Source organism: Leiobunum rupestre, chromosome 1 (genome assembly GCF_980474605.1).
Source record: "Leiobunum rupestre chromosome 1, qqLeiRupe1.1.hap1, whole genome shotgun sequence".
Taxonomy (NCBI): domain Eukaryota; kingdom Metazoa; phylum Arthropoda; class Arachnida; order Opiliones; family Sclerosomatidae; genus Leiobunum; species Leiobunum rupestre.
Window position 1 is genome coordinate 79,481,374 of NC_143384.1, and position 13,442 is coordinate 79,494,815.

Genomic DNA, 13,442 nt, shown 5'->3' on the forward strand with positions numbered 1-13,442 from the left:
AAAATAGTATAGTTCATATTGATTTTGCCTTAGCGTGAAGCCCACTAGAAAGTCCCCTAGCATTTGGTGGAAAAACGGGTTAATTTTTCCATAGCGTTACGGTGGGGGAAGGAAGAGGTTTTAATGTTAAACTCGAGACTACCTATATATACACACAGACGACGACCTTCTGTGGGTCTAATAACTTAGGCAACGTTTGCAATTTGTCTAAGCCTAATCAGCGTAAACACATTATGATGTGATTGATTAAAACATTTTGCTCATCGCCCCAAGTTATTCTTAATATAAAATATATACAACGTTTTCCGGTTTAAATATAGTTAAAAAGTTCTTTTTTAGTTACGCAGGGATGTGCAAATCATTTGGTGATTATAAATAATTCGATCGAATATAAAATTGAATATTCGATTCGACGAATTAAAGAAACTTTAAAGTGTACAATCAATACCCCTAAAAGTAGAGTTCGCCGCCAAAATTTCGATTATTCTGTGTTTTTACGGGTATTTTTCGCGGTTATATATATAAAAAAATTTATTCGTATAACCAACCAATAAAACATATATTTCTTACCCAAACCCCGAGTTCTACCTAGAAGTTATCTGGCTAATAAACGAAAAATATTAACTTAGCTGATTAGCATTTAGGACTGTATTTTCTATAAACTTGTAGCTTAACCTATCTTTGAGTTACCTACCTGCTCCATTAAGTAATTAATTTGCTTAAGAAGTTATTAAAATCGTTCCATTAATTTAATTCTTCGTAAGCCTTTGCTAAAGTGCGAACCAACGGGAGATGATTTTCGCGTACATCGTTAGACACGGCGTCAATTTCGACAATATACTGGAAGGAATGAGTGTCTTATCTATTTGATAGTTCTAAATATGTAGAAGAGGTGAATATCCTTGAACGATGTTGATTGGAGAGATTATAAAAAGAACGTGAACCACTGTCGTAGGCGGGAATAAGTATCCCAGTCCGAATTCTGCCTATGTAAAAATGGGTAACATCCTTTTTATGGTAGTGACTAGCAGTTTGACTACCGTAATTGCTTCACAAGAATGGACTGATAAACACGTTCTTAGTAGTATTAGTGAACTTAGAAAACGTCGGTCCACCGGTTTTCTGGTGCACTTGAAGGAGTTTAATAAACTTCTGATATCATGTTATCTCTTCAAACATTATATTTATAAAAAATCGATAAGTATGCTATTAACTATTTTTCAGCAACAACACTATCACGCGAAATGGACTAGCAAACGAACTGAGTAGTATATTATCGTCCTTGGTAAGAAATATTTATCGCTTTGGGTATATCTTCACACTAGGGGGCTCTGTAAAAAAACTAAACCTTAATTGCTCAATAGTTCTGAAAATAAGTTTGGTGGTAAGTTTTGATAATTGTCATACTTTTTGTTATTAATTTACTTATGCTCCAACAGATATACTGAAAGTGGTCTTCAACCAGCGCGTGCGTACTGGTTTCCCACAAACGCACATTACACCCACGTGTTTCAGGGAAGCACAGGTTGATTCAAGGGCAACTCAATAGTACGTGCGTATTTTATTCTGAATGTAATTGGAATATTTGTACATAGATGGCGATATCGTTCCCGTCGCGGAACAATCGCTCGTTACCTCTCTGCCTAGTATTATAATTGCATTTATAAGCGGGAAAGGTAGGAATCATTAACTTCGCGGGCTTTTGCTTTGAATATTATGCAACCTTATTTCTGAATTTAACGATAGCAGTCTTCAAACTAATATTTCAGACGAAATAATTTGAGAAAATAGTAGGTCACAGCAGCAATTCCAAAAGGATCATGTCCGGATGACTCGGTTTTAGTTTTGTTTACGTTTTAACCATTAAAGAGAGGAAGAAATCAGGGCCGTTTTATCCAATGGGCGCAATGGGCACTGTGCCCAGGCACGAAGGATTTAATGGGCCTACGAATGTCTATGAATATGAAAAAATTAAATTTATTATATTTCTTCTTAAAAATAGGGCCTACAAAGGTCTTAGGGCCCAGGGAATACGAAAATCTTAGTGCCCAGGGCCTGAAGAATTTTTAATGGTTGATATCTCGAAATGCCTAGTTCTTTTGATTCTATTTTGCTTTGGAGGGCTTTTATTTTAATTTTTTACACGCAGCTAACGGGCTGAAACATTAACTGGGTTCTTATAATTTTAATTGAAGATTGAATTATCTACTTAAGCTTATGATTTTGAATAAATTATCACAAGGTTATTTTAGACTAAATATTTTATTGAATGCTGCTTAAGCAGCCAAGACGCTGATTTTGGCCTTTCTCTGACAAGGTTTGTTTTTAATCTGCCCTAACTTCTCTCTCTCCTTGCCGAAGAAAGCTCGATTTTTACGGTCGCACCCAATATCCGGCTCATTGTTCAGGTGGGGAGGACCCATAATCCCCTAGCCTCTTTTTTCGGGCGATTTTTTCCAGAACTGACCAGAGCAATGTCCCTTCGAAAAGGGCATTTTATAACGGTTTTTACATTTTGTTAAATTTTGATGTTTAAATTATTTTATACAATTTTAGAAGCTATTTATTTTAAGTTTAAGATTTTAGTTAGAATTAAATTTGAATTAAATATATTTTGAAGTTTTAGGATCAATTTATAAACACTCCCCCCGGTAATACTTGAGGAGTATTCCGAGATAATTACCTTGTGACCAAATTTTATACACTCTTTTACGAAGTCGGCCATTTCATTACAGGCCTAATTTAAAATAGTACGGGCAAGGGCGTCTGCACGTGCTCATCAGCTCGAGGCGTCGCGTGCACTTGACCGCGTGAAGCGGGCTTGCATGCACTATTTGAAATCAGGCCTGTAATAAAATGGCAGCTCTCACAAATAAGGATATAAAAGAGTGTATACACTTTGAAATTGAACATTTGAATTTGAAATACACTTTTACACTTTTTTTTTACATTTTGGTTTACAGTTTTTCATTGAGTTTTAATCTGTTATTTCTAAGTTACAAAGATGTTGAACCGTACGCTGGATAATAGTACATGTAGCGGGTTTTACCAAACAATATCGACATTTCTTATCTCGACCAATGATAACCTCAACTATTCTACCTAATTTCCACATATGACGGGGGAGTTTTTGTCCACAACTATTACTATGTCATCTTTTTTTAATTCTTTTACATTTTTAGGATTTTTCCCATAATGGGCTGTGCGAAATTGCATTAAATACACGCGTTGAAAGCGCTTCCATAGTCGGTTAATTACATTTAACCGATTTGTTAATTGTAATTTAGTAGCTGGCAATTTTAAGTTTTATTTTTATTCTCAATTGGCGGTAGAGATGTTACTCGTCTACCGATCAAAAATTCAGCCGGAGTTAAAGGTGCTGGTTCGCGTAAATCATTGTAAACGTAACTTTTCGGGCGGGAATTTATCATTGCTTCCGTTTCTGTTAATGCGGTTTCCATCTTGACATAGTTTAAGAAAGAATTACCCAGATTCTTTTCTAATGCGATTTTAGTAGATTTTACTAAGACTTCCCACCAGCCCCCCTAAAACCAGGCTTTTTACCGATCCTTTAAAATCTACTATCCATGGGTGAAGGATAATCTTTGTCCAAACCTTTAGAGCACTCGGCTTACCTCTCTATTAGATAACTTAAAACGAGTAGTGGAAGCTCAGAGTCTAGCTCGAATCTCATATCATATCACGTTTATATATAAAATTTAAGGATCACGTTACCAGATCTCCAATCAATCGTGTTTATAAGATCGGAGCACTTTAGTTTTAGTTTCACAATAAACGGGGCTATTATCGTAATGTAACTCTTCATAATTTAATTTATTTGGAATACAATGCACATGCATGAAAAAAGGGGTGTAGTTAATTTATAGATAATGCACCGACAGATAATAAATTGCGACAACGCAATCCAACTTTTAGTTTTCGTTTGAAGGAAACAATGACCTACGGTTATAAAAATTCTTTGCGCATTATTCAGTGAAGCTCAACCGGATTGATGTTCTTTCTTTTATTGAAAGGTACCCATTTTTGGCATAACAACTTAAAGTCTTGGCGTTATATCATTTTTTTGCTTAATTTAAATTTTTTAACTGCAGGGGTACCAAAATAATCACATTTTCAAGGTTAAATAACTTTAAATTAAACGTTCTCTATACTTTAATTTTAATTAAATGTTAATTATTCTTTCAGACTTATTTTATAACATAAAATATCTGATAGTATAATTCATATTAAATCAAGAATACAATTTTCAACGCAGTTATAGTTTCAAAAACATATATCTGGTAGTTTTAGCAGTCAATTTCATTCTAAGATCCGCGATTTATTTACTTTTGGCACTAGGAAATGAAGCTTTTCTCATGGTTGTTCTTTATATGCAAAAACTATAGAGACTAGAATTTTTTAACTATTTTTACCGGAACCAACCTGACCCGAAAAGTATTTAATTTAATTAGTTAATTAATTTTAAACAAAACGAGCTTTATTTAAAGCCAGTGGCTGCTCCAGTCTAGTTACATTCGCTCGCAATAGATGTCGCTAGCATATAAATCTCAACAAGCTCAGTAAGCATTAAAATCTAGCCTAAAAGGTGTAGCAAATTGGGAACTTCACGCCTTGATTGGCTTTTCGGAAGCACGTGATTATTAACTTACTTTGCTTTAAGTCCCCGAAAAGTGCTGCCACCTAGAAGCGCTTTTAGAAGCATTTTTGTAAACTTTTTTGATTTTTTGATAGAGCCGCCTTTTGCTGTAACACAGCCGAATAATATATAATATTATATTGTATAGTATATAATATAATATAATATAATATATAATTATTCAAATATTTGTTATTATGACACCCGTATCAACCGGAACATGTATATAAATTTAAACAAATAAATGTCAACTTTCATAGTCTAATTCGTTGTATGAAAGCTAAGGTTAAATAGAATTGACATTGACCCTCAAACTAGCCGACACTAAGCGGGTTAGAAATGGACCTAGTTATTTATTTGAAATGTTAATTTTAGTGAAACTTGAAGATCAATCTTTTAGGTATTTCACTTTCATTGGTTTTCTTGAGTGAGCATTTGGGTTAACATTTGGATCCAGGGACTATTTTACGCCTATAGCCGTAGTAGGCGCGCGCCTAGGGGCCCCAAGTTTTAGGGACCCCATTTCACTTACTTCAGAAGGGTGCAAAAAGGAAATTGTCACATTTGGTGTTAGGTTTGTAATTTCCAAAAAGACGTTTTTATTTTGTACTATGAATAAATAATTTCTGTACAAAAACAATTTAACCAGCTTAACTCAAATTAAGCATACATTTTTTTAAATTAAAAGTTAATTACTATTATTCGAAACCAAAAAATGTTTATCTGGAGCGGCGCTTGGTTTAGAGGGGCTAAAATAATGGACCCTAATATCATGTCTCGGGGTTGTATTAAATTATATAACAGGCACTACTAATTTGCAACTTGCGTCCCCCCCCCCCCCAAAGAAACCTTATATTACAAATCAGGTCGTTAAATTGGGTAAGCCAGGGTTAGTGGCGTAGCTAGAATTTCGCCAGGAAAGTTATGTACAATTTGTGACGAAATAAATAATACATTCATATACATTATTAGTATGATAGCGTAGTTAGCTTGGGGATCTAGGCTACTTTGTTTACTTAGTGGTCGAAGGTTATTCTTTCTTGGGTACAAGTGTGCCCTCTTTTGTTTCTAAGAATTTTTGAAAACTTTCCAGGTGCCCCATACGCGTAAAGATGGTAAAAACCAGTGACGTAGCCGAACTAATATCCGGTTTGACCCAAACCAAGAAATGGGAGACTCTTGAAAAAGAGACATCGACATCGTTCCTGGTCGAGCTAAAAACTAAACGAAATAAGCGGTTGCCCATAGTCATGAGCCTTGTTCCTAATTAAGTGCTATCGGTTGGTTCGGGATATATAAGTGAGGACTTGTGTACGCGACTGCAGTGCCCCCGAGCCGTGATTGACTCATTCCATCTCGGCGTCAACGACCAGAGTCTAATTAAGACTTTAATTAAATCAAACCCACTCGCGAGCAGTGTTGGGCATTTTCGTCAAAGAGCCGCTCAGCTCATTCACCGCTCGCACTCGCTAGCATAATATCACGCATTTTTGAGCGGTAAAATAAGCGCTCATCTCCTTCCTCTCTTTTTTGAGCGGAAAAATGAGCGCTCCTCTCCTTTTCGTTTCGCGCTCTTTTAAAAAACATTTTGCCGCTCAATTTCGCTCATAATAACAAAAGTGCTCACAATTAGAGGAGCGCTGCCCATCACTGCTCGCGAGAGAAGCAAGGGTTCGTTCCAGTAAGGCGCGTTATAGTCTCACTAAATGCGGTGGGTTCCGTACGATTACGGATATCTACAATTAGATTGAATTAATCGATAAATCACGTTACTCTCTGTAACTCAAATTTATAATTTAGCGAACCGGAGCTCTAGGGAACAAATTAAATTTCCCGAAATTTCCTTATTTTATTAAAAATTAACCACTTAATATTTTTTGATGCAGTTTTCGTCATAACTTTTAGTTTTTAATGGGCTATAGGGCTATCCAATTGGTTTAAGCTTGACCGTTCCCCTTTAATTAGAAAACCGTCGGCAAACTTCACTAGGCTGGTTACCGAGCAGTTCATTAAGGGTAATCAGGAAGGATGCTACAAATTAATGGGAGTATATCAAAAGCGTGACATTTTAAAATATAGTAGATTCAAAGCTATAAATCATGGGCACGAGGGCAGTTTCTCCTGGCAAAATATTCGCACATGAAATTGTATTAACCAATTAAACAAGCACCAAAGTAAAAGCGTGATTTTTTATTTAAAAGAGAAGCTAGCCCTACTTTGCGTAGTCAAATCAGATCCTCTTTCCGCGTTAAGTTTGCAAGTTAATGGGGTTTTCCACTGAGTTCCATGGTATAATAGCATAAGTAACATAATAAATCTAAGTATGGCACTGAACGAATTTGGTTAATGATAGTCAGTCTTGGAGTGATTGCGAAATAGGAAGTTTCCTACTCTTTCCGTTGGCCAAATAGTTGGTTAGTTTGGATGGCGAGAAATTTGAGCGTACACGCGTTAAGGTTTGAAATCCGGAAAAAACTAACTTCTGAAATTGAGCCAGTGTTTATAATAGTTATTTTTATCTTTCGATTCAATAATTCGTCCTTATTTTCCAAAAGTGACATAATTACTAAAAGTGTGACAATCCCTGTACTTTCGTATGCTAAATGTCTGTGAAACTGTTGGCTTGCATGGCGTGAAGGGCTTGCCATCTTTAATGACGGCTTTGGCAGTATAATGAAAAACCAGCTGCAAGTCCAATCGCAGCAGCACGAACTCCATATTGGTTTTTGATGGAGATTTTATGGAAACATCTATAGATTAAATTGATATTAAAGTAATTAAATTAATATGAAAATATTATTACTGTGCTTTTGTAACCATGTTTTACGAAATGTAGATGACGGTAAATTAGCAAATCACGGACACATTGCCCGTGAAATCCCGAATTTAGAAAATACGTCAAACAGTTCATTATCGCGAAGTTATTTCTTTAGTTATTACCCTGAAATATACAGGTCAAAGTTTCGACTTCAACCTGACTTAATAATCATTCTTCCTAAATATAAATAAACTACGGGTGGGCCCTCAGCTAGTTGTGTGTTTCGAGGCACTCCACCCCAGTAAGACCTCCCTGCCCCATTTTCCCCATGCCAGAATTACCGGGGTTCCCTTTTTCCCCGCAAAAATAACAAAAAACTCGCCTCTCTCTCTCGTCGCAAACCCTCCTGTACCTGTAAACCCCCTGTACCCAATGGCAGCTTTTCACCCCATCATGACGAACAGAAACAAATACGCTCGTCCCTTAAAATTTTAAGTGATCGAGAGACCACCTCGCCTCGCAGAACGGCGGAAAGGCCGGGAGTGTCGAAAAGCTTGCCGCATTCCTCGTCCCAGCTTTGACAATGTTACCTACTGCTGTCCTGACCAAGGATTCTATATTTTAAAATATAGAATCTTTGCCCTGACTGAGTAAAAAGACCAAAATATAGAATCCTGGCCCTGACTGAGTAAAAAGACTCCGAGAAACCGAGGTAATTGGTTTTTTCGACCACAGAATAGCGTGGAAAAAGAGGACCCACTACCCATACGCGCAGATTTTACCACTCGGCCTGATTAACAGGGTAAGACAGTCCCGATTTCCTTCGTGACTAATCCAAAGCCCGAACGTCGGTGGTTCAAGGTCGACTATAATTACTTCAGCGTGCGAGGCGGGGGGGGGGGCATCGTTGGCGCCTCGCTATCTGTGCCTATAGGGAAGTCGAACCACCACCAGTGACAAAGCGAAAGGCAGTCCCGGTTTATCTCTGTCCCGTGCCACCTTTGTCTTCTCCCGTTCGCCTTTGGTAGCCTTACTGACTAAGCAAAAACACAAAAAGGGCTATAATTGAGCCACGAACAAATCGAAAGGCTGCAGCTTCTCTCGCCGTCCCGCGCTGGCTTTTTTTTCGCCGCCCCGCCTTTGGCTTCATGACAGACTAAGCAAACATTCCTGAAAGCTGGGACGTACGACCAACGTACCAAGCGCTCCTTATAATATAGATACATTCTTGGTTGTATTAAAAATCCACATGCAAATTTCCGAAATTTATCTATTGATAACTGATTAACACTCCTGATTTTAATTTAAGTCATATATTTCTTATGGTTTTTAGATCCTTTACCTAAAGCCTCTCTTATTTCAGATGTTTCGAAACAAGCTCATTCTGACTGTAGTGACGATTCCTAAAACATTATTTGGCTAAACATTTTGCAAGAATGGATGTAACTGACATTGTAATTGTGGTCGCTTTAGTAGTTTCTTTTCTTGTAATATGTTGCTGTACGTGGAAAAGATTTAAAAAATGTTTTGAGGGTAAAGTTAATGAATATGAAAGACTACCATTTCTTGGTTCCGAAAGAAACAGATCAGATATTATATTTAATATCAACGATCAAAATACCGCACCAATATTCCAACAATGGGAGTATCGTCGAAAAAAGCCAGCATCGTTGGTTGTATCCGTAGATTCACGAAATATCGGAACCCATATCGCGCCAAGAACCCAATGTGTTCGTGGTCGAAATGAACCAGCATCGTCGCTTTTCACGGAACCTCTCGCAAATAACAGAACGCAAAACATAAATCCAAACATCTACGCGGGTTATGGTCGAGGAAAAACAACATCACCTGTTCCCGAACATATAGTAAATATCAGATCGCAAATTACAGTGCCAAGAACTCCATCGGGTTATGGTCGAGCCAAAACAGTATCGTCGATTGAACCAGAACATATAGTAAATATTAGATCTCAAAATACCGTTCTTAGAATCCAATCTGGTGGGGGTCACAACAAAACAGAATCCACGGGTCCAACCGGAACCGTCAAAGTGAACGTGATTGATGTTCCAGATGGAGATGGCGTCAAGGCGTTCGACGTGGACGCTAATGAAATCCTGGATGTCCGTTTGATCGGGATCGACGCTCCGGAAATGAAGGGTCGACAACCATTCGCGCTCGAAGCCAAAAGGCACCTGGAACGTCTTGTACTTCGCGAAACGGCGATTTTAACGAAATATGATTTGGACCAGTACGACCGTGTTCTGGGCAATTTGCGGGTGCCAGGGAAGGTGGATAATGTCTCCCTGGAGATGCTCAAAGCGGGTCTCGCGTGCGTCTATAAAGGGAAAGGGGCCGAATACGGAGGCATGTGCAAAGAGTTTTATAAAGCTGAACGTCTGGCGAAAATGCACAAGAAAGGATTCTGGGCCTTGGATAACGTTGTGTTACCCGGCGAATTCAAGAGAAGGCAAAGGGATCTGAGTCCATGATGAATCTACAGACATTTTCTATTGGCGAAATTGGAGAGTCGAAGCGTAGTTAATGTAATCAATTATAGTCTAATCGCTACGAGTTTTTGTAAGTATTTAATTTTCTTCAAATTTGTTTAGGGTTTAGCTTTTTGATCCCTTTTCTTAATGGACTAATCTACTTTTTCGCCAATTTTATCATCCTTAACAGAACCTAGTGTTGTTAATTTTCAGGAAAAATAAAATTCGGAAAAATTTCCAGAAAATTTTCCGCAAATCGGAAAATTAAAAAATTGAAACATAAATTACTTTTAAGGGTTTTTTAAATTTTTTGAACTTTTATCGATATAAAATGTCTAATATCAGTAAACATACTAAAAAACATTACTTAGCCTATGTTACATTGTTAATCAGTTTAAACTAGTCTAGAGGTTTAGTTTTACTTTCTGATTCGAAGCAATTAGGCGAAAAAGCCGCTTTATTTAAATTTGCAAACAATATATTAGGCTAATCCGGGAATGCATAATATCCTTTACGTCGATCTAAACTTCCAATTCTCGTTTCTTATGAAATCGCCATCTTGAACCACTCGACAACATGAAGGGAATCGTCTAGGCTGCCGTTTCCTGAAGTTATTTTGGCAGTGTAATTGTTAAAGCAATTTGAAGTTGCCGTTAATACGTCTAATGACGTTACTTAATCTTTCTATTTACATTAACAGTATTATAACCTCCATCACAAGCCCCCGAAGTAATTAATTTCTGGTTGAGCCACTGTACTAATGTACTTGACCCCATTTTACTCTCATCCCGCCCTGTTTGAATATTAACGATGACATCTTGCAATGACATAGATAGATAGATTACTCCTAGACTGATGAACTTCTGCCTCCAATTGTTTCGACTAAACGAAAGTCACTATTAGCTAGGAGCAACAAACAGCACCCCACACAAGAAGAACGCGACCCTTCAAAAGTCGTGCATTTTATCGCGTACATTTTTTATGGGCTAGACGCTTTAGCGCCTGCTACCTTCGGAAGGAGAAAATTCGGAAATTGTCTTCCCCCTTTCCGTAAAACGCTCAGCGTAAAGGCTTGTACAATGAAATTTGTACACAACACTGCGTTAGCGTGTTTAAAGGCTAGCCGCTTTCTCCTTGTCAATTTTGCTCCTAGCTATTAGTCACTTAGAGATAGTCAGTTATGTACTTATTTATCCTTAGGGATAATAATTATAAAAAATCCCACTCGTGGTCGAAGAGTTAGTTCCTCCTTCTAACAAAAATCGAATCAGCTCTGTATCTTATTGGTGAATAACTGTGTTTGGCTAATCCTGCTTTCCACTAAGCAAATGAGAGCAAAACATCAGAGAGTTTCAACTAGGGTTGTTAATTTTCCGGAAAAATAAAATGCGGAAAATTTTCCGCAAATCGGAAAAATAAAAAATTTAAACATAAATTACTTTTCAAGGGTTTTTAATGTTTTAAACTTTTTATCGATTTAAAATGACTAATATCAGTAAACATACTACAAAACATTAATAGTGTTACATTTCAACCAGTTTAAACTTGTCTATAGGTTTAGTTTTACTTTTAGATTAGAAAAAATGAGGTGAAAATGCCGCTTTATTTAAATTTGCAAACAATATATTAGACAAATCATGGAATGAAAACGTTTTTAATATTTTCCGAGCGGGAAATTTTCCGACTTACAACACTAGTTTCAACTCACCATGAATTCCATGACTACAACTCACCAAGAAACTCCCAGAACATTAACGACTCCAGAATCATTATCAAAGAAGTCCATTGCAAAACTTTCTCAATATCATTAGACCATTGGTGTCGTAATCGCTCTTGATGAAAAATTAAATAAAACCTTTAGTGGAATAAAATCAAACAATTGTGATCAATGTTTTTGAGAAATGAAAATAAATTTAAAATTAAGGCATCTAAAGAATAAACTAATCTCTCCTTTATATTTAAAAATAAAAACACCACGAGATGCTCTGGTTTAATGATAAAAACCCGACCGAGGTTCCGGTAGCCTTTATGGTACCATTGTCAATTAAAAAGAGTTATCTTAATAATTCTGATGTTTTATTTAAACGTAACGAACTATAAGTATAATTAAATTTATTGTAAATGGAAGTTAATCGAACCCAATTTGTAATCATATTTAATTCTGGAACTTTAATTATTGGAAAAGACTTAATACAAATAGTTGCCCCAAAAAGTGGTATACTTCGTTCAAATAGGGTTTGATTAACTTCTGATACTTCTCTAGGAATTCACCGCAGTTATTTCATTATAATTATTTACTAGTCCTCCCCTTTATTAAGGAAATTACAACTATTTGCTTTTTCAATCAGATATCAAAAGTGGCAAGAATTGTAGCCCACCGCAGCAACTAATTATAATTTGTAAAGTTATAAAGTGAAGAAAACCAAACGGGACTCCCTATTCGTGAAATATTGCACTCTCTAACTACAAAGTGGTTAGTTTAAACTGATCATTAAATAAAACAAACTTTTATAGTACTTTATTTGGGTCTTTTAAATGATCATTTTCATTTCTTTTGCTAGAATATTACAGGAATAAAGTTATAAATGTAAGTAAGTAGGTTTTTCTATTTCTTATGGAGGAGTTTCGGTTGGGAAACCAAATAAATTTAATTGCCCGAGTTGGTTCGCTAAATCTTCTTTGCTTGAAGAAATTACTTCTTCTCGCCTAAAAGCTCGAAACCCTTTTTTTAAGCTAAGTCTAAAAGCTCGAAAGCTCGATAAAATTGTAAAGCTGGGCTCGATACTCGAAAAGTAAAAATTGTGATACTCGAAGCTCGACTCAAAACCGAAAAATCAAGGCTCGCACATGCCTAATGAATACTGATATATGGCAGCTGTAGTATTGAATACTTCAGTTATTGCGCTATCTCGACAACCATTGACTTTGAGACATGCTAGACGTGGTGGTTTCATCTTACTTTCTGATGGCTAAATTGAAGTACTTTTTTTTACTGAATTGTCAAAATTTCTGGTTGTCGAGGTTAATTCTATAATCAGTGACAACTTTAGAAAACTATTCAACTTCTAAATACAAATAACAATCAATGATGAACCTTAAGCTGTTGTAATGTTTTCAAGTGTCGAAGATACAGTTTTTTCGTTGTCAATTAGTGCTTTTGAAATTTGGTAAAAATGAATATGTTTGATAAATAGAGTTAAGGTGAAACGCTACCAAAATGGAGTTTTCCGATATTTTCTAATCCATTTTGTATAGCATATAATTTACATTTAATTTCAATTTTCTTGCTGCGTTTATGTATACAATATAAATTTAGGCGTACTCAATAATAATTTATGTTATAAAAAATGTTCATTTTTAGAGATAGAAGGTTTAACTTGGAAGCGTTTTTCAAATGAAAGTTACAACCGAGGTAAAAGTTGGGAGGGTACACATGGGGGAGGGAACTATGCAACGAACTTCAATTTTCCATTTCTTATGCTTAAAAAAAAGTGAAAACATGAAATATGAATATAGAACCAAGGATGATAGAACCGCT

The 13,442-nt window shown here is 36.3% G+C and overlaps 1 protein-coding gene across 2 annotated transcripts; it reads left to right on the top strand.

Annotated features, from left to right (window-relative positions):
- The first annotated feature begins 1,442 nt into the window (after positions 1–1,442).
- On the top strand, positions 1,443–12,463 carry LOC149966752 (uncharacterized). Of its 2 annotated transcripts, none has more exons than XM_090172416.1 (3): positions 1,443–1,552; positions 8,779–9,992; positions 12,253–12,463. In XM_090172416.1, exon 2 carries the CDS (start codon positions 8,852–8,854, stop codon positions 9,902–9,904), a length of 1,053 nt encoding a protein of 350 aa, XP_090028542.1. In that variant the 5' UTR covers positions 1,443–1,552; positions 8,779–8,851; the 3' UTR covers positions 9,905–9,992; positions 12,253–12,463. The 2 variants fall into 2 exon arrangements, with proteins under 2 accessions (XP_090028542.1, XP_090028550.1); XM_090172424.1 differs by having other exon boundaries at positions 1,443–1,548.
- Positions 12,464–13,442: the final 979 nt, after the last annotated feature.